This window comes from Microcebus murinus, chromosome 12 (assembly GCF_040939455.1).
Source record: "Microcebus murinus isolate Inina chromosome 12, M.murinus_Inina_mat1.0, whole genome shotgun sequence".
Taxonomy (NCBI): domain Eukaryota; kingdom Metazoa; phylum Chordata; class Mammalia; order Primates; family Cheirogaleidae; genus Microcebus; species Microcebus murinus.
Window position 1 is genome coordinate 67176315 of NC_134115.1, and position 20857 is coordinate 67197171.

Genomic DNA, 20857 nt, shown 5'->3' on the forward strand with positions numbered 1-20857 from the left:
GCTTATTTTATTTTATTTATTTATTTAGAGACTGAGTCTCACTCTGTTGCCCAGCCTAGAGTGCCATGGCATCCGCCTAGCTCACAGCAACCTCAAACTCCTGGGCTCAAGCAATCCTCTTGCCTCAGCCTCCCAAGTAGCTGGGACTACAGGCATGCGCCACCATGCCCAGTGAATTTTTTCTATATATTTTTAGCTGTCTAAGTAATTTCTTTCTATTTTTTTAGTAGAGTCGGGGTCTTGCTCTTGCTCAGGCTGGTCTCGAACTCCTGACCTCAAACGATCCACCTGCTTTGGCCTCCCAGAGTGCTAGGATTACAGGCGTGAGCCACTGTGCCCGGCCAAGATGTTTTATTTTAAAGTACTAAAAACCAAAACAAGAAAACCAACTCTTTCTCTCACAAAACCTCAAGGACATCTCACTATTGACTTGCTTGGTTCAACTCTTATCACGGTGCAGAAATATGCTTCAGGCAGCTCTTGACACTACTATTTCAGATTCCAACTAGAATGGGAAATGCAGAGCTGCAAAGTAAAAGGGACATAGATTCTGGACCCTGAAACTTGAAGTCCAAGTCCCAGCTTTCCCACTTATGCACTTGCTACATGACAATAGGCAAAGGTTCTTAATGTCTCTGAACTCCCATGCCCTCATCTTAAGACATCCTTTCCAGAGTAAATCTTGGCTTAAGGGTCTTTGGAAAAGTCTTGGTTTGGAAAATTCTGGCTAATCATTTTGAGGGTGAAAAACACGATAATTCTGGTAACCTGGAAAAGCTAGAGATGTCCATTCGAGGAAATATGCTGTTCAGTGCAAAATGGAGAGCTAATACAAGCAGAGAAGTCATGTTCCTTCTATACTGTGATCCCTACATACACACACACACTCACACACCCTACCACCACCACTAACAACAGAGAATAAAAGAATTTCCAGAATTTGGAAGAGACATTGCATATTTCAGATGTCTGCAATAACTACACCTCTGCCCATTCTCTCTTATGAGACATTATTACATTCGAAGGCATAGTTCCCGCAATGAGAACTTGGCAGCTTAGTGACTAAGCACTAAAAGATTATCGAAAAAGTCTAAGATAATGAAGCTTTGTTCAGTTTTATTTGGATTGTTTCAAAATGTGGCTTACCGTTTAGGGAGAGGAAGCAGGCAAATTTACACAAAATCTACTTTGACAAGTCTAGACTGCTGTTTCTGCGTCTGGGGGTATGTGTGTCTACTCGCCTGCATGTGTTTGTCAGGACACATTTTTTAAATTGCAGATTGGGCAAAGTTTGACCAAAAGGTTAGGACGTAAAAAATAAAAGTGGTGCCAACTACGGACGAGAAAGGAGAAGGATCACTACTAGTATGTGTAGTGCATGTCTGTGACATGGCTGAAGGTGTTGACCCCTACATCGGGCACCTTGTTTCCAGATCATTCATACACACAAGCCTGCACATACACACTCCACCTGGCACAGTGTTAACTGATTAAACAAAGAGGGTGGCTCGCGAATAACTCACATGTCATCGACGTAGCAGGGGTAGGGCATCTGCTGCACATAGACACCAGTTTTCTTCTCGGCACCCGTCAGCACCCTGATGATTGCCTGCTCCACCACGTCCTGCAAGTAGGCGAAGCCCCCCCAGACGTACCGCATGTCTTCAAAGGGGTCAGCCCGAGGACCAGGGTCCCAGTACCTAAAACCAAGCCACCGGTGATCAGACATTCAGAACCAAACAGTAAAAGCATCCAATCACCCACCATCCCACTTCCTTTACCTACCACTATTTTTATTTTTGTATCTTGTTTTCTGGTCTCATTAGACATGTACACATATTTTTAAACAAATATAATCAGAATGAGCATACTACTTATTGGTTTGGTTTTTTACCCTCCATTGGCTACCTAACACTGCATTAAGTGGACGTACCAAAATTCACTTAATGATTCCTTTTTCATTGGTTGTTTGCCCTCTTTCATAAAAATGAGTAACACTAGCACAGAGAACCTGAAGTCTTTTTTTTTTTCTTTCTCTTTCTTTTTTCTATTGACTTAATTCCTTGGGATTAATTCCCTAGAGTGGAGATGCTGAGTGAAAAGATAGTGATTATCTTATGACCTTTGAAATCATGCCTTCCAGCAATGACTGTGCCAATCTCACCAAACTCATGCCACCAATTTAAGTTATTTTTTATTGAAATTTCTACCAAGTTACTAGTTAAAATGAAGTATCTCTCTAGTCATCATAGCTGTTCCTGACTTCCCCAGGACCAGGCTAGAGTGATGAGATGGGGCTTACCCGTCCTTGATTTTATTTGTCCTCTCCACATTGTCGATGTCCATTCGGATCTTGTACTTCACATGATGCGGCAGCTCCATGCTGCCTGGGGTAATTCCAGTGAACACGATCCCAGCCCAGAACTTCCTCTCATCCAGGAGCTCCATGGACTTGTTGATGAGCCGAACTTCTGTGGCTATGGGTTCGAGCTTGTTCAGATTGACACACTGGTGAGAGAACCGCCTTGGTGAGAACACAGGTGGCCAGGATAACAAGCAGTGACTTACACAGGTCCTACCCTAGGGGGCAAGTCCTGACTGCAGGATTGTCTATCCCTACTCTCGAATCCTCTCTAAAGCAGCTTTCCAATCTTCAACCAAGAATGGATCATTTTGGTTTTTAACTGAAATTTAAGAGAAATGCTGAAAGTATTTAGAGACAAGTTACCTGTGCTGATTTTTGTGGAGGGAAAGAGGTTGAAACAATGATTATATCTTATTTTCCTCTTTGTTTTCTCAGCAATTTTGAGTCATAGCAATGAACCCACCAACCTACCAGACCAAAAAACCTTTTATTCATCCCTATTATGTGATAAATTTTTAAGACTAAATTTTAATCTGTCCTGAATTAAATTTTAAATAAGTTTTATACATAATGCCTTTTAAAAGGAATGCTTTGGTGCAATTAGGCATTGGGATATCGTAACACAGGAAAACCTATAAGACAATGAATAGAAACACTCTTAGGTCAGTACAGAATAATGCTAGAGTTAGGTTTGTTTATATACTCATTTAACCATTCAACTAACATTTATTGAGCACCTTTTGTACACTAAGCCCCGTGTTAAGCTTGACAATACTGCTGTGAAGGAGACTGCACATTATTTCTAAACTTTCCTCCTGCCTGAAGCTTACTGGAACATCTCAGAGAAAGAAGCCACAAGCCTCTTCTAAATGACCCAGGTGGCAGGTCCTCACCTCCATGAAGCGGGATATAGTCTGGATGGCCTGGTTGGTCTCATTGAAAGCTTCTCTCCAGGTGTACACGGAGCCATTAGCAGACTGCACATCCTCTGGGTACTTGGCCAAAAATGCCACAATGTCTTGGACTGTCCAATCTAAGCCGTCCAACTGCTGTTCCCAAAAGCGGTCGTTGCCTCTGCTCTCCAACAGCGTCTGCCATTCCAACAAGCAAGGACAAGCAGTGAATATCAACCACACCTTGACAAGAACCATATAAAGCACAAAATCCTTTCACATATACTGCGTCTTGTTTTAATCTTCACAGAGAATTGTGAGGCAGATAAATGTCCCATTTTACAGGTGAGAAGACTGAGGTTGGAATAAAGAAAAAAGAATGTGATTTTAACCAAGGCTGAGTCATAATGCTAATAGGTGTGGAGCTATAGAGCTGAGACTCAAAGTCAGACCAGTCTACGTGCAGAATCCATGTGCTTTCCACTACACCAGACAGCTCGCTTAATACATTTAGTAACAAGAATAATCCTTACTCTGTATAGTTACTATGTTGAATAATTTATATGGCTTACCTCACACAACTCCATGAAGAGGGTACCTCTCATATGTCCCATTTTACAGGTGGGAAAACTGAGGTTCAGAGAATTAAGTCTCTAATACAAGGTCACGCAGCTAATAAGTAGCAAAGCCATGATACAAAGCATAGGCCCTCTGATTCCAGTGCACCTCCCCACTGCATTATACCGCCTTACTCTTTTAGTCCCAGTCTGAAGATCCCACATAAAAACCCTATCTCTAGACTTAACCTACTTTTTATGCTTAGTTTAGGAAAATAATGCTACTGGTTAACCAAGTAAAGTACAATCTTTTCCAGTTGCAGGATGTACGGGCCAGGATGCAAAGGTGGTCTATCTTCCGATTCTTGTGCCCTCATTGGTTGGTTCCTCACGTGGGCCAACATGAAAGAGAAGGATGAACTGATCTGCTGCTCCACTACCAGATCCAAAGGCCAGCACAGATGTTTCACCAGAAAAATGGCAGCTGCGAACTCAGCAGAAAGGAGAAGCAACTGCAACTCCTGCCACAGCTTCAAGAGAGAAGATGAAGCCCTGACTCTACCAAACTGGAGTCTCCGAGAGTCTGAAAACTGCTACTTTTTAAAATCAGTCTTATTTTCACTAACATTATAAAGCCTTTTCCCCCTTGTGGTTTCATTTAATTATTTTCATGGAAGCATCATGACTTTATAACTATAATTTCATTAATAATTCCTGTACTACTGAGCATTTAGTCTATTTCTAATTTCTCACAGTAACAATTAATACAGCAATAACACTATCTCTCATATGGTGACTTCTTTAAAATTATTTCCGTGGGATGCATCCCTGGGGGTGTGCAGAATGGAGGTACACAGGATAGCACATTTTTTATGGTTCTTGAAATTTTCATTCTAAATTGCTTTCTTGTAGGGAACAACAATTTATACTGTCATCAGTAAGATGTATCTATATTTTTGTTAATGTAACAGACATAAAAATCATACCTCACAAAAGTTCACAGAGGCAAGGGTTAGCAATACTGAAACCACTTTATTTGGACACTTGAACTGAACAAAGAAGATTAAGAGCAGAGGGAAGACGTGAGGCCTGCCCTACCTGGTGTGGATTCTGAGCAATACAGCCAGCAAGACCAGAGCAATGTGCCCAGTGAGATCGCTGACCACGTGGCCACACCAGGGTACCTGAGAGGACCAGGAGACCTAAGACTGCCCCTGGGAATACCAAGAGGAGCTCAGAAAAGAGAGCGAACTGGTATCAGAGGGTTGCATGACTCAACAGAGAGAGATGCCTCTGGATCCGTGGGGTGAAGCAATGGGTAAAGACAGAGTCAGAGACACGAGAAAGGTAAGAGCCACCCCAGCAGAAGCAGAAGTCTCAGCATCACCTCGTGTACCAGATGCCAGGCTGCAGGGGGTAAGCAGCCCATGCCATGCATATGGAGTTAAATAAGCAATCCTTAAGAAAGGGAAGAAAGCAGTTGGAGGAGGCTCCCTTTCTTCCACCCACAGGCTGACAACTCCCAGGTCTGCGTCTCCAGCCTGACCACCCTCCTGCACCGCAGACCCCAATAGCCATCGGGCTACTGGACATCCCCACCACCCACTCAGCTAGCCATCAAGAATCATCCTGGTGCCTCCTTCTCTTTCACTGCCCCACAACCAAGCAGGCACCAGGCCTCACCTCTTGCATTATGCCCTGGCCACCTGGAGAGCCTCCTCCCTGGTCTCTGCCTTCAGCCAACCCTCTTCCATCTTCAATTCATCTGTCCTATCAGAATAATGTATCTACATGTCCTCTTGCTAAAAACCCTTTCAGGGCCTCCACTCCCTATCATGCACCCTGGGTTCTCCCAGCTAGATTCATAATGAATACCACTAGCATGTTTGCAAGGGCCTTGTCCCCTAAGAACTGTAAGTAGTCAAAGCACCCAAGGCAAACTCTCAAGTCAAGAGTAGCGAAGCATCTATTTGCCCACAAATCAAAACTCACCGAGCCCCTTCAACAAGGCCCCTTATCATACTCTGAGACCCAGACAAAGAGAAAAAGTGCAACTAGTAGAAATGTAGATTCCAAGGAGAAGACCAGGAGGAAGGCCTGAGACCACACTTAGGTCTATGATGCTATCTGTGGCTAGATCACACAAACCCCTGATGGAAGAGGGACTGGAGCCCAACAGAGACCCACACTTGAAGGGCAGGAGCTGTCACTATTAGTCAGTGTAAATCCATACAAATTACTGTTCATGCTTTTCTCACCAAAGTCCCTTGTTTTTAAAGGCCCCAATTAGAGAATTCTGCATATGTATAACAGAACTAGTGCAGCAAAGGAAACTGGCTTCTCTATCACCAGAGTCTTCCTCCTCGGCAACCTGCCTCCCATGAGGTAAGGGGACAGTCCTAAAGTTCAGAAGAGTTCTCTCCAAGTAGGTGCAGCCTCTAAAACCCAGCCACCCATAGGATCAGTGAGGTTCAAGATGAGAAACCTGGCAAAATTCTCTCTTGCTTCTTCATGGCAGCAGAGACAAAAGGAAGAGGCCTCCCTTACGACAGAAATAGGAATTAGTTTAATGATTCTCTGACTCAGCCTGAAGCATGGAAGATGTGATTAAAATGCACTCAGGCTCAGGCAGAGGGGACATTCTGTTCTTGCTCAGACTGCTCCAAATTTGCATCCAACAGTCTTCAGAGTATTTATCCCTTTCAAGTGGCTCAGAAGCACGGCAGGCAGCTCGGCCCTCAGGCAGCACCTTGGGAACGGGGATCTCAGACCCGTCTACCTGTCAGATGCCACATTTGCTCCCACACCTCCTTCCAAGACCTCCTAAGACACAGGGAGGCTAAAGAAGATGCTGTGGCTAGCTCAGGGGCTGGAGCCAGAAATGAAAAAATAGGGTCCTGCAATCACCTAACTCTACTTCCAAACACCAGCCCTCACTAAGTTTGTAGAAAACTGACACGTGACTATGAGAGGCATTGATGCTCATATGCACAGTGTAATCTATGCACCATGCCCTGTACTTCCGGACAGGTGGCAGCCGTGGGGAAGCTTAAAGAATTCTCATCTCAGTCACTTCTGGGAAAGTGACCAGAAACTCACCCCTCCAGTGTCAAGCAGGCACATGGTAATCAGAGGGACACTCACCCGGACAAGATCCATTTCTTGACTCTTCTCCATGAAGGTCCAGATCTTGGGGCTGAGTTCTTCCCACATGCCTTCCAGATCATGGAACACAGACAGTTCCTGGAAGGTCTTATTCACCTGGAGTCAGGTGGGGATCCGGGGCCACAGGAAATGGGAGAGAGGCAGAGACAATGAGCAATTTAGCTGCACCCTGAAAATACCCCATTGCAGCTGCCCTGTGCCAGTCCCCCGCCCCCATCCCTAAGAAATGCCTATATGTAGCTATGATTCAAATACCCAGGGATGGGGTGCTGGCTCTAACTGTTAGTTCTGGTCTGGATCACACTTGAGGTTTTCACTGTTTGGGAGTCCCAGAAGAGCCATGGATACACTCAGCATACTTCAACTGAAGCCACCTTTATTTTTTTGCCTCTAAGTCTGAGAAGACTCTGGAGAGGGCGTCTTGGGCCGGGACAGCTTACCTCAGCCATAACCTGTCTTGTGACTGGAGTGTCAGGTGTATACAGGATCTTCCCAAGAAGCAGAGGCTTGAGAGCTTTCCAAATAATGCGGGAAAGAGGACTAGACTCCAAGTTCTTCATCAAATCATTGCAGTAAGGAGCTATAAAGGAGATGACAGACAAATATTCATATGCATGGTCATATACCAGTGGAAACTGACCAGGGCTTTGGAGCAGACAGACAGTCCTGGGTTCAAATCCCAGATACACCACTGAATAGCCATGTACTTGTCTGAGTCTCAGTTTGCTCCTCTGTAAAAGTAAAGTTCATAACATCTCTTTGGCAGACATGTGGAGAGGATTAACTGAGATATTATCTATAAAACCTCCAGAATAGATGCTTGATAAATAATCAGCTTATAATAACACTGATGATGGATTACTCACAACTGAGCTGATATAGAAAAATGTTTTTGCTATGCACATGCCTTCATAATTCCAGATTCACTCTCATGCCGGCCTCTCCACTCTGTTTTCACTGAAAACAAACATGACTTTTGGGGGGCAACCAGAGGGCTGAATTCAGACTTCAGTTTTCAACCAAAAACAAAAATTTTCTCTTTGATTGATTAGATCTCATCACTAGTATATTTACATTTAATGAAAACCCAAATCCAAAGTTATAACAGACAAATGTGCTTGATTATCAAGAAGGAAAGATCCCTGATTTTTTTGAATTTCATGTAGGACTCTTCAGGCTTTTTTAGGTACCAAGTATTCCCTATGTGCTGCAAAGATAATAGAATTTTTTTTAAGAGAGAAAGATTTGTTCACAATTATATCTGTTGTGCAAATGAAGGCGCCTTTGGGTCGACTTATAAGCTATTGGAGAGGAGGAGAAGATGGCATTTCATAAAGCTGCCTGCAATGCCACCCTCTTCAGGCTTATAAAGCAACTTGGAAATGTCTGGAGTGCTTCACTTCAGAGAAGAATAAAAGGTTCTTGTGTTACAGTAATGCACAAAAAGCTTCCTCACTCCGTGTCTGAAAGACACACCCGAAGCTGGAAACAGAGAAAGGTTCACCTGCATCGTGTTTTCAAGGAAAAGGATGCCATTGTCTAAAACTGTAACACTGGATCCCTGCTGCCACCAGGCACAGTACACACATCCCCACAAACTGCTTAAGTGAGGGGAGTGGATCTAGAGTTACGAGTTTCTGTAACACTGCCTTACAGCTAAGAATGGGAAACAAACAGCAGATCAAATGCCCTGGTGTGATGGAGTGTGATGGTACACACGCGCCACCATTAACAGGTACTTTAGACGCAGTGTGGTTCACCAGACCGAAAACGCCAGACAGATTTGGGCTTGCACCCTAGCGCTTGTGGATTAACTATGAGGTAGCTTTGACAAGCCACTTAACCTCCCTGAGCCTATGAAATGTGGGGTTATAGAACCTTCCTTGCAGGATTATCATGAGGGCAAAATGAGATAACTTAAAACAGAATGCACAGTATATAGGAAATTTTACCTAAATGTCAGCTGCTGTTGTTATCACTGTTACGTAGGTTTTTATTATAAAGCTTACTTCAATGGTAATAATAATAATAATAAAAAGATCAGCAAATCAACCTTTTTAAAAAAATCTTTTTCTAACTCTACTGAGTTATAATTGAGAAATAAAAACTGTATATATTTAAGGTATACAATCTGATATCTTGATATATTTATATATTATAAAATGATTACTACAACCAAGCTATTAATATATCTATCACCTCATAGTTACCTCTTTTTTTTTTTTACAGTGAGAGCACTTAAGATTCACTTAGCATATTTTAAGTATACTATACAGTATTACCAACTACAGTCACCACACTGTACATTAGCTCTCCAGAATTTATTCATCACGTATAACTGACACTTTAGACCTTTTGACCAACATCTCCCATTTCCCCTACCCCACAACCTTTGGCAGGCAAGCCCTATTCTACACTCTGCTTTTATGAGCTCAATTGTTTTTAGCTTCCACGTATAAGTGAGATCATGCAGGATTTGTCCTTCAGCCAGTGTCTCATCCTTAATTACTCTGGGAGCCACCTTCCCACCTCCCCCAGAAAACCAGGAGAGGAGCTTTCAATCATACGTTCAGTTCATAAACACTAGTGTGCACCGGAGACTGGCCAGGCTGCATTCAAAGAACCAGGGACAGCCAGCAGATTGCAAAAAGCCTCTCTGCTCCAGGAAGAGCTTGGTCGGGTGGGCAAACAGGCAAGGAGACGTCTAACACTGCTACCAAGGGAGGAGGTGACACAGGCAGAGTCCAGAACTAAGGCAGGGTTGGGACGGGGCTGGGCCAGCACAGACACTCACTAGTAGAGTTGTCATAGAAGGTGTCAGCATCTTCCTCAGTGCCGTTGCCTCCAAAGAGGGCCTTGTAGTTGTTGTCCTCATACCAGTTGAGGGACTTGATCTTCAGCCCCCCACCCTCGGGATGGCCACAGACGATGCGAGACACAGCCTGGTATATCTGGGTGGAGGAACTGGAGCTGTTCACGTTGGTCAGAAACATCACCTCCTGCCGCATGTCACTCCAGCTCCGCATGCTGAACAGCTGGCGTCGGGACGGGAGGAGAAGGCAAGGGAAGGGAGAAAAGGGCAGAGCAAGGGTTGGGGGCAAAAAAGAGAAAGAAACATCTTATTTCCTTGACCTCTCAAAAGCCACGTCCCAGAACTTATTTTGTCTGATGTCATCTCCAAGTCCTGCGACGACGGGCTTGCCAGAACCCAGCTATCCGGTTGGTGCTACAGGGACAAGCAGCATCAGCATGACCTGAGAGATTGCTCGAAATGCAGATTCTGAGGCCCCTCTGCAGACCTGTGCCCATTAAATGTTGGAGAAGCTCAGCCTCGAAGTCAGGAGAGCCCCCCGCGTGGGCTTTGTTCCACTGGGATTCTCTTCTGCCTTGTAGAAGAGAATGCTTTCTCTGAACAGTGACATCTGATTGTTCCCTTCCTTCCTCGCAGACTCACTTCTAAAATAATTCAAACTTCAGTGAGGAAATTGAGCAGCCCTCTCTCTCCCTTGGGAGCAAAGAGGTACTGTGTGTGACATCCTGGTCTCAGGAAAGTGTCAGGCAATGGAAAAAGTGTAAGGTGAGAGACCCGAGTCTCAGTCCCAGCTATGTCCCTCCCTCATGAGCTTACAGCCTTAAGTCACGTCACATCTCTGAGGGCCCAACTTCCCATCGAGATGATGAAGCTGAAACAGTGCGTGGTGAGGAGTAAATCGCAAGCTGCATGTGAGGGTGCCCTGCACATGACAGCCCCAGCAGGTGACTGTGAAGCCCCAGGCAGCCAGGGCTGCATCTGTGACTTACACTCAACAAGCGTCAACGATACGGACAGTGTTTTGTCTCGCATACAAATGTACTCCAGCGCCTTGTGGAGTTCTTGGCCCAATCACTATTATCAAATATTTATAGAGCACTTTGTATTTACACACATTTCACAATAAATCATTAATAAATCCCTGCATTCCTTGAATACCACTGTATGTTCTTACCACCTGGGACGACCGAGCCACGGACAGCCACGGGAACGGGTGGCGGGGCCTGCTCCCACCCTGGAAAACTCCATGTGCCCGTGTTCCTGGTTTTCTCCCACACAGCCTGCTGGTCCCTGTGAGTAACACGGTCCTGGACACTCTAGGTCCCAACCTGCCTTCTGCCTCCAGACGGAAACCAGGCTCTCCAGGGGAGGGTCAGATGTCACAAAGAGTTTTCTCTCCAGAGAGGGAGCATCTAGCACACACCACAAGAACACAACTCCACAAGAACACAACTGTGTGGACAGCTTTTCCTTAGTTAATCTTTTCATAATCTGTAAGGGGTATACAGACAGGTAGCCAGACCACCTTCTCTTTTGCTGGTTAATGCAACAGCCCTAGAGATTTTTAAACCATAGAGAGTAAAAGCCACTGACTTCTTTTTCCACAGGCTGCCTGTCCACCATCCTACCACACCCCAATCACAAAAACAAACTCCTACCCACGTAAAGCCAGCCCACTTTTGGACAGAAGCTCCATAAATCACTGAGTTACACTAGTGGTTCTTCCCAGCACCCGTCTTAGGGGCAAACTCCTACTCATTCTCCTACCCCTCAGCTCACGCTCCGGACTTCATCTGTGGCGAGCTCTCTGACTTCCGGGGAGGGGCGGCCCTTCGTCTTCCGGCCCACGAATGCGGGTGGTGACTGACAGCCATATGCTGAGTGAACGAAGCGGTAACTGGCTTGGTGCTTTCTCAATCCACTGCAATGGTCTTAGTCCTCCCGTGCTCCCCCTCCAGTCTCACCTCAATGCAACAACCAGAGTGTGAACAGTCCATGAACTCTAGGTCACATCATGCCCACCTCCGCTCCAAACCCTCCCCTGCTTCCCATCTCACCCAGAGCAAATCCAAAATCTGACGGGCCCTGCACGGTACTCATCTCCTTCTCTGAGCTCACCTCTGGCCCCACCTCGCACTTGCCCACTTTCTTCCGGTCACACCGACCTCCTCTCTAGTCTTTAAACACACTCCTTATGCGCACCCTAGTGTCAATGTCTTTGTACATGCTGCTCCCCCTGCTTGGAGTGCCCTCCCTCTCCACGGGCACGCTGTCACCTCTGTCAGGAACAACTGTTGCCTGAACAGAGAGGGCTTCCTGCTTCCCTAATCACTCCCTTTAAAACAGCACCCTATCACGCTCTATCTCCCTTACCCAGCTTTTTCTTCTTGCACATATCCCTGCTGTCACAGTATACATTGACCTGTTTATTTCTGTCCCTCATCCCACACGAGCCCCACAGGAACAGCGACATTAGCGTGTTCAGTGCCAAGTCCCCAACATCTAGCAATGCCAGGCACCTGGGCGGTGCTGGGCAGATATCTGATAAGCTGCCTGCCTGTCCTTCCTTCCCAATTGTCAGGGACACCTCCAGTCCCCATTTCCACCCAATTCCCAGGCCCTGCTAATACATTTTTTTTTCTCTTTCAAGGGTCTCTTTTCCATTCCAGTTACTATAAGCGTTCGTCACAAAGCACCAAGAACACGGGCTCTGGAGTCCAACAGTCCTGGGTTCAAATCCCATTTTTGGCAATTAACTCACTGAGTGTGGGAAAGTTGTCTAACTTTACTGACCCTCAGAGCCGTGTGTAAAATGGGCACAATAAGACCCAGTAACTGGCTTGGTGCTTTCTCAATCCACTGCAATGGTCTTAGTCCTCCCGTGCTCTTAAGACCCACCTCAGGTTTTGTCCTGTGGATTACACAGGGAAATGGGGTGAAGCTACCTGTACCAAATTGGGGGCTCCCTTTTACTTTTCCTTTCAAGGGTTGTGCTTTAATCAAAACAACCAACTTTCTCTCCAATACTGACCAAACAAGCAAGTGCATTTATTTGTCTTCTCCCATTTGTCTCACAGAAATGGCAAGTTAGACAATGAGTGACCCGTGATCAAAGTGACTTGAAGGTGTTCTATGGAGAGAAGTGGGTAGTCCTTGCTTGTCCTGGACCACGAGCAGGCAGGACACAAGAAGCAGCTGCCAAGAAAAATGTATATTGTTCAGCTGGAGAGTTTCTACCACATCAGCAACGGGGACATCATATGCTTTCAATTATTGTTTTACCCCAGACAAAAGGCAGGGCCAGTGATGTAAGAGAAAACAGCTGTAACCAAACCCTGAGTGCAGAGGCACTCAGGTTACAGTCTCTGCTTTACTTTCTCTAAGGTTGAAAATGCACAAGGGGGAGGAGGTCAGGGAGGGAATGTGCCAGGGCAGGGCACAGTAATGTCAGCTATCAGGGCCCTGGAGAAATAGCTCCACACAGTTTCTCTTTCTCTTTCTCTTCCTGGAAGAACTTCGGTTGGTCTAGCGTTTCCAAGTAGTAAAAGGCCACCAGCCTTCATAACCAGAGTAACAAATGACACGCTGGAGGACAGCTTCTCCTCCTGTAAAGGGACATGGAAGTCAAGTCTGCCTCTTCAGTCAGAGACTCACAAGCAGAATTAAAAGAAAGAAAACAGGACAGACAGAAAGAAATACCATAAAGTGCCAACTGTGTTTCATCTTGGTGTTTCCTGTATTTTCCAAATGTTTTGTACTTTCCACAGTGTACATGCAATACTTTTACTGTCAGAAAACAAAGTCAATTTCGATATTGAAAAGATGATGTCAGCACGAAAAAATGGTTAGATAGAACTCTAAAAATGAGTTAGATAGAAAACACCAAAAAATGAGTTAGAGGAGCGGCTAAAAATAAAGTTGGATCAAGTCTGAGAAAATTTCCCCGCAAATTATTATTTTCCCATGTCCTATACATTAAGGCATGCATTGCTGGTGACAACTGCCCCCTACCTCAGCTCCTTAAGCACGGGGGGCTCCAGCCAGTTCCTCCTTTCCAAGACTAATCTGAAACGAGGCTGGGAGACTGAGAGGCAGAGCACACTCTGGTTGGGACTCAGAGGAAAGGTTAACTGCTTTTGCAAGCACCTACAGACCCTCTGATCCCTTAAAGGACAAAGATTACACTGATACATTTGTCAAAATGTGGACCTAAAAAGTAAACTCAACTGAATATTCAATAAGAGACCATATTCCCCAAGTTGAACCTCAGAGACCAGATATTTACACAGGGAAGAGTTAGATTAGGGTCACCATGTTATTCCCTTCAGTTGGCAACTGTGTGTTTTGGGAAAATGATTGGCAACTATGTGTTTTGGGAAAATGATTGGCCTTGCTACTGAAGACACAATATGGATAAATTGCTGGTCAGACAAAAGTAGTGCATTAGGGGTGAGAGAAAGAATTCTCTCCTCTTTACAAATATGTGATTACCTAGGGCAAAGAGAAACAGTGGAGAAACTTCTAGAGTAGATACTGGGCCTTTAGCCATTAACTAAGTAGCTCTGAGACATCTATAAGTCTTGGTTTCTTCATCTCTAAAGTAAGGAGTGTTTTTACAATAAATGTACATAGATTAGGGTACATGCAATAATGTAATGCCTTCATACAATTTGTAAAGATTAATGTACTTGGGATATCCATCATCTTAAATAGTTGTCTTTTCTTTATGCTAGAACCATTCGAACTCTTCTGTTCTAACTATTTTGAAATATACAAGGGAGTATTGTGAACTATAGTCACCCTACTGATCTATCTAACACTAGGTCTTATTTTACCTATCGAGCAGTATATTTGTACCCATTAATTTCTCTTCCTCTTCTCCTCCTTATTTCCTTCTCAGCCTCTGGTAACCACCAATCCACTCTCTACCTTCATAAGATCCACTTTTTTAACTCCTTCATATAAGAGAACATGTGATACTTGTCTTTCTGTGCTTGGCTTATTTCACTTAACGTAATGAATGACCTCCAGTTCTATCCACGCTGCTGCAAATGACGGATTTCATTCTTTTTATGGCTGAATAATATTCCATTGTATATATATATCACATTATCCATTCATCCATTAATGGGATATCAAAACAGATCACTTATGCTTATAAAACTGATATTACATCTCATATGATATTCAAATCAAAAGGATTCTCTTGGCAAACTCAGAATTTAAAAAAATAATACAGTGGATGGTCCATTTTCTGCTGCTAGAAGGACACAACTTACCTCCTGGGCCAGAGCCCCGAGACTGTCCAGCAAAGTTTTTGTGGCTTCACTCAGCTCCCTGCTCAGGAAGGGCGATGTAGAGTTTAGTCCTATCTGGAAGAGAAAAAAGACTTTGTTCATGAGTTCAAATGTAAACGTGAACTCTCTACCGAAAATGAACAAGTTAATTAAAACTGTTCACAATCTTGAGTTTAAACAAGAAACCAGCTCCTAACCAAATTAAAAGACACAACAATTCTTCCAACTGTAAGTTTGCATTTTTTGTTTCCTCTAGACAAGAATTACTAATTCTTTGATGAATGGTTTAGGAATACATATTACTTAAAACTAATATGCAATCAATAAAAAATATCTTGGGGGGAGGGAGGGGAGTGTGTATGTGTCCAACACAACTCTGACCACAAATTCCCAAATCTGTCTATGATGATTCTGCAAAACAGGTAATAAGGGAATGGCCTTAAGGAAAAAGTTTGTGATGGCTCCTAAGAAAATGTAAAGTTTAAAGCTGTCAAATGCAGTTAAAAGAGGAATTCTTTCACTCTGTTCAAGTCAGCACTGTTTCCAACACTGGAAATTTAATGTAGAATACTTCTTTTTATGTCTAGATTTAATCCAGTTGTTGTTATATGCCCCCTAATTGCATAGCAAATATAAAAAAATAATTAGGCCCAGAAAAAAGATAAATGAGGGTGAAAAGCCTAAGCTAGAGAAGCTAACGAAGAAAAAAAACAAGGATACACAGTCTCTGAGGCCGAATTGCTATAGCTGAGGAGCAAATTTGGTCTAAGGTTTTATGCTTCCAAAGAGAAAAAGATATAGTGTCGATTTCATCATTCCTATTTGTCAAATAGAAAAAAAAATAACAAGGTCTTTAGGGAAAATCTGCCTTTCCTTCTTGTTTCTAGGGGCATTGTTTTATTCGATGTCCTATCAAACATCTCTGAAGTGTAGAGAAGTTTGGGCTATTTTGACATTTGTCATATCAGAGATTGCTGTGAAATTATAAGGTAGACTACACAGAAAATGTCTGGAAGGGGATGGGACTCACTGTCTCTGAGAAATAGCAGCCTGGGATATTTTCTTTTAAAAAAGAAATACTCCAAATGCAGAAGATTGAGAATCATCATGATCATCATAACATGCGAGCATAATCCTGAATGTGCATTTCTGAGGAAATCTGCCCGAAGGTTCTACGAAAGAACTCGTCCAGCCTGATTCATCAGCTCTCCCTGAATGGCTTTTATCCATCGGAGTCCCAGTATTCTCACACCAGCAGTCCTCGAAAGGACCTACGTGGTCTCCCTTAAATGCTGAACTCGAGTTAACAACCGTTCTTTCCATCGAGAGTAATTCATAAGCAAAAACAGTTGGAGTGTTTTGTTTTTATTTTCTCTCTTTGGCTTCACTTTATTAAATGTATTTTTTAATAGAGATAGAGTTTCTCATTGTCACCCAGGCTAGAGTACAGTGGCTTACCATCATAGCTTACAGCAGCCTGGAACTCCTGGGCTCAAGTGATCCCTCTGGCTCAGCCTCCCCAGTAGCTGGGACTACAGGCGTGTGCCACCACACCTGGCTAATTTTTCTTATTTTTGGTAGAGACAGAGGTCTCGCTATGTTGCCCAGGCTGGTCTCAAACTCCTGGCCTCAAGCAGTCCTCCTACCTCGGCATCCCAAAGTGCTAAGATTATGGGCATGAGCCACCCTGCCCAGCCTGGGTTCACTATAACTAACAGTTACTACGCTAGCAGTTGAACCTACAGAGAACCTGCAGTAAAGAAAACTATTACAAACTGAGAAGTCTTAATTGAAAGCTACAGGAGGTAAAGTGTTTTTGTGTTTTCCATGAGGCCTACAATATGACAGATATTCAGGATCATATACCCAAAACAAAGCAAGCCAGACAAAACAAAAATTGACAAATAATATACATTTAAAAATTTTTTTAATGTAATTAATTCCTTTCTTTTATAAAATTTGAATGGAAATAAGATTCTTATATTTCTACCATTCACCCTCCCCCACCAATCCTCTGGTCATAGGGATCTGGGATGGGACCTGCTGCCCCAGGCAGATGACTCAAATTCCCCATGCCTCCATGCTCTCAGTAGACAGCAGAGTTTAAAAGGCTGTGCACAGATCACAGAGTTTTCATGAACATCAAATTAGAGGACATGTACAAAGCCCCTTGCACGGTGCTTGGCACATAGTAAGTCCCCACAATTATCAACGATTTCAGCCCCTGCCTTTTTATTTCCTTCCCTGAAAGTTTACTGCCAAAACTGGAAGGCTTTTGTCTACAAACAGGACTTTCCAGTTCTTAAAAAGACAAACTTCCTCTGTTTCTTGGTGAGCTCTGGAACTTTACCTCCTGTGGGGATGTCCTCCTTCTGCTAGGCAGACAGCTAGAGCTATCAGCCCACAGCACTTCAGCCACATTCCACTGTGCCATTTCTAAAATTAAAAATACTCCTCACTACAGGGTTAATACACCCTCATCTTAATTCCTGAAGGCTTGGGATAAAACGCCTTGACTCCCCTATAACTCATTTCTTTTTCTCAGGATAATGCTAAGTGGATATATATTATGCATACTATATGTATAATATATTATGAATATATATGTATAATATAGTATATATGTCCATATACTATGTGTATGCATAGATGTATAAATTATATATACATATATATCTTACACACATTAAGTTGCCCCAAAGTTGACATTTAAATTGAAAAACCTGAAGAAAAACTCATTATCTCTATGTATGTATGTGTGTGTGTGTATATGTGTGTGTGTATATATATATACACACACACACGTATATACATGTTTTTATCTTAGTGTATATCCATGTGTACCTTCTATTTCCAGCAAGTTATGTTGATTTTACTTTTACAGCAGTGATATCATTTCTTTCCTAATTAAATTTATTTATCCAAAAGAAGTGAGCTTATCAAAAGAAAATACTAACTAAAATGGTACCTGGTGCACTTGAATACAACCAAAATCATGGCAGAAAGTCGTGAATGATCAGGTTTCACTCACAGGTGTGGTTTGGGGAGCTCCTGCATCACAACCACCTGTGGTGCTTGTTAAATATGCAGGTTCCCAGCCACCTGACACCTACTGAATCAGAAGCTAAGAGAGTGATCCAGGAACCCTCAAGGGATTCTCTTGCACACTGAACAAGAGAGCAACCAAGACACGGCACTGGGACAATGTTCGCAAAGCCTCTCTTCACGGTGCACTTTGCACACAGTGCTTGTGCATTCCATGTCTGGTCCCCACACGACCATCTGCTTCAGATGGGGGAGCAGTGAAGGGAGCCAGCCAGTTCGCCTGGCCCTGGCTAGGCTCCAAGATGGTGTTATATCAAGTAGGTACACTAGTTGCCAAGTGCAAAAGATGTTTCTAAAAACCCCAGACCCAAACACTGGTCCGTTGTCACCATTCCCAGTCATCTGTCCCCTGAAGGGTACAAATCAGTGAGCAGTTCTTCTTGTTCTTAGAATATGTCTTCTCCATCTGAATAAACTGGCATCTTCATAGGTAATAATTTTTCCTTCAGGTTTTTCAACTTAAATGACTTAACTCTGCAGCAAGCTTATTCTTCTTGTTTTAAAAGCTCCATAGTTCAGCAAAACTCCATGCGCAGAGCAGGCCAACTGCATGGCTATTTAACCCATGAATGTAGTTGAACCATGACATAAACGTAAGCACCTCGTTAAATCTGCTGTGGGTATCAGACCTTTACATAAACAGACACCAACTCTATACCATATTTTATGCCATGACTTTGTTGTCAGTAGTCTGTGTTTGGGGTTTATTTGCTTGTTTAACTGACTGATTTTGGTTTTGGTCTCTAACAGAAACATTGGCTGAACCTATCTATAAGTAATAAGGTAGAACACTAAATGCCATTATTAGGATCCTCTGTAAACTAGCCCTTTATTTGAGATTAAATACTCAGTATTCTTTAACAGTATTGGCAACCCATAGTCAATACAAACAAATTTCCATTTTTAAGGAAGTGCTGGTTAGAGTTGCACAAACAGGCAGGGATTGATACCACACAGGATTAAAAAGCACACCTAATTAAATTTAGCATCTAATTTAAGGTTTAGATAATCCAGATGTTTTGCTCAAGATTTCACTTTACTTTTCTGTGCTTGGGCATTATAAAACACAGAGAAGAGATGGATGCAAATCAGTAGGGAAAGGATGGGCCTCCCCAATAACTATTGCTGGGATAGCTGGCTATTCACATAAGAAAAAATAAATTTTCCATTTCACACCACTGAACAAAAATAAATTCTTGGTAGTTTATAAGCTAAAAGTAAAAATCAAAGTTTAAAACATATAGGAGAAAATATACTTAAGAATTTGAGGTAGGAAAGGATTTCTTAAGCAAAACAAAAAAACTCAAACCAAAATGGGAAAAAATAAATAAATCCAACTTTTAAAAGTAAAAACTGTACCTCAAAAGATACTATAAACAACCTGAAAAAAAAAAAAAAGCCAAAGACTAAAAGGATACATTTTTAAAACTTTAGTATCAAAATGGGATACTATGCAGCAGTTAAAATTAACCATTGCTCTGACAAAGGGCTATGGGGGAAAAAATTAACCACATGTTACATGTATCAACTTTGATAAACTTCAAAAATATAATGTTGAATGAAAAAGGAAAGTGGCAGGTCAATACATACATGTATGCAATGTGAACCCATGCAAGCCAATACTATCTATTGTTATTGACAGAATGTAGATATATGTACATAAAGCATAAAAACACATAACTCTGGATAGAAGTTGTCTCTGAGGAAAGAGCCAAGCATACACTGGTGACATCAGCTATACCTGCCATGTTTTATTCCTTGAATAGAATCTGAGGTTAGCATGGTAGAAGGATGGATGATGGTTCAAGAGTTTTCTCCATGTTACTCTCTGTACCTCTCTGTATGTTTGAATTATCTCATAATTCTCTTTTTAATTCAATGAAAGGTAACAGAGGAAGGACAGCTGGGCAGGAACAAAGGAAGGGTAAGGAATCTGTCTTGGCTTGAGTACATATCAGATCCAAAAGACAGATAACTTCCCTGAATAAAATTAAGCCCAGGAAATAATTCAGGCCTTGAAACTAGACCACAAAATATAGTCTGAGAATCACGTGTGTGCACCTACTATTAACTATGGTCTCCTGCTCATACTTACTTGACAAAGGCAGACAAAGCTTGTCAAATCATATTTCCAAAGAGCAATTCATGGCTTGGAGTTCCTACTATTATTTTTCCTAGACAAAAACATTATCTTGGCTATGAGCTCATACAGGTTTCCACTACACACAAAAGGCAATGATTTTCTTGCATGAAGGAAAGGGGGGAAAAGAGGGAAAATAAAAGCTTTAGTGAGGGACTGTACTTTCTGTGTTAAGCTAACAGGAATTCATGTATTATTCATATTTTTAGATCATAACTAATACCATGTCATTTGAGGAAGAACAGACAAACGCACACTGTATTACTCAAAAGCTCCCACCCACTTCTGCAAAATGTGTTAATCACAACCTAGCGACATTTCCTAAAAGCATGACATTCTAGGGCACTGGCCCAGAATGAAAAAGACCATGGTGCCCCATTCATCCTGGGGTCTAGCAAACGACTTCATTATATTCCTTCTATCCTCACTAGCTTAATAGTTAGGTCATGAACAACTGAAAAATAAAAAGGGCAGTAACCTGGCAAAGTCAATTTAACTTTAATTCTTATTCCAATTCAGTGTC

General features: G+C 42.8%; 1 protein-coding gene across 4 annotated transcripts in view; it reads right to left on the reverse strand.

Annotated features, from left to right (window-relative positions):
- The window catches only part of ABCA1 (ATP binding cassette subfamily A member 1), a 126534-nt gene that overhangs the window by 45035 nt on the left and 60642 nt on the right, over positions 1–20857 (reverse strand). For all 4 annotated transcript variants that reach the window (XM_012736820.3, XM_012736823.3, XM_012736821.3 and 1 more), the window contains exons 8-14: positions 15072–15164; positions 9775–10015; positions 7421–7560; positions 6960–7076; positions 3259–3456; positions 2303–2508; positions 1524–1700 (exon numbers count right to left, since the gene is read on the reverse strand). In XM_012736820.3, the coding sequence (XP_012592274.2) occupies positions 1524–1700; positions 2303–2508; positions 3259–3456; positions 6960–7076; positions 7421–7560; positions 9775–10015; positions 15072–15164 (1172 nt within the window). The remainder of the gene's footprint in view (positions 1–1523; positions 1701–2302; positions 2509–3258; positions 3457–6959; positions 7077–7420; positions 7561–9774; positions 10016–15071; positions 15165–20857) is intronic.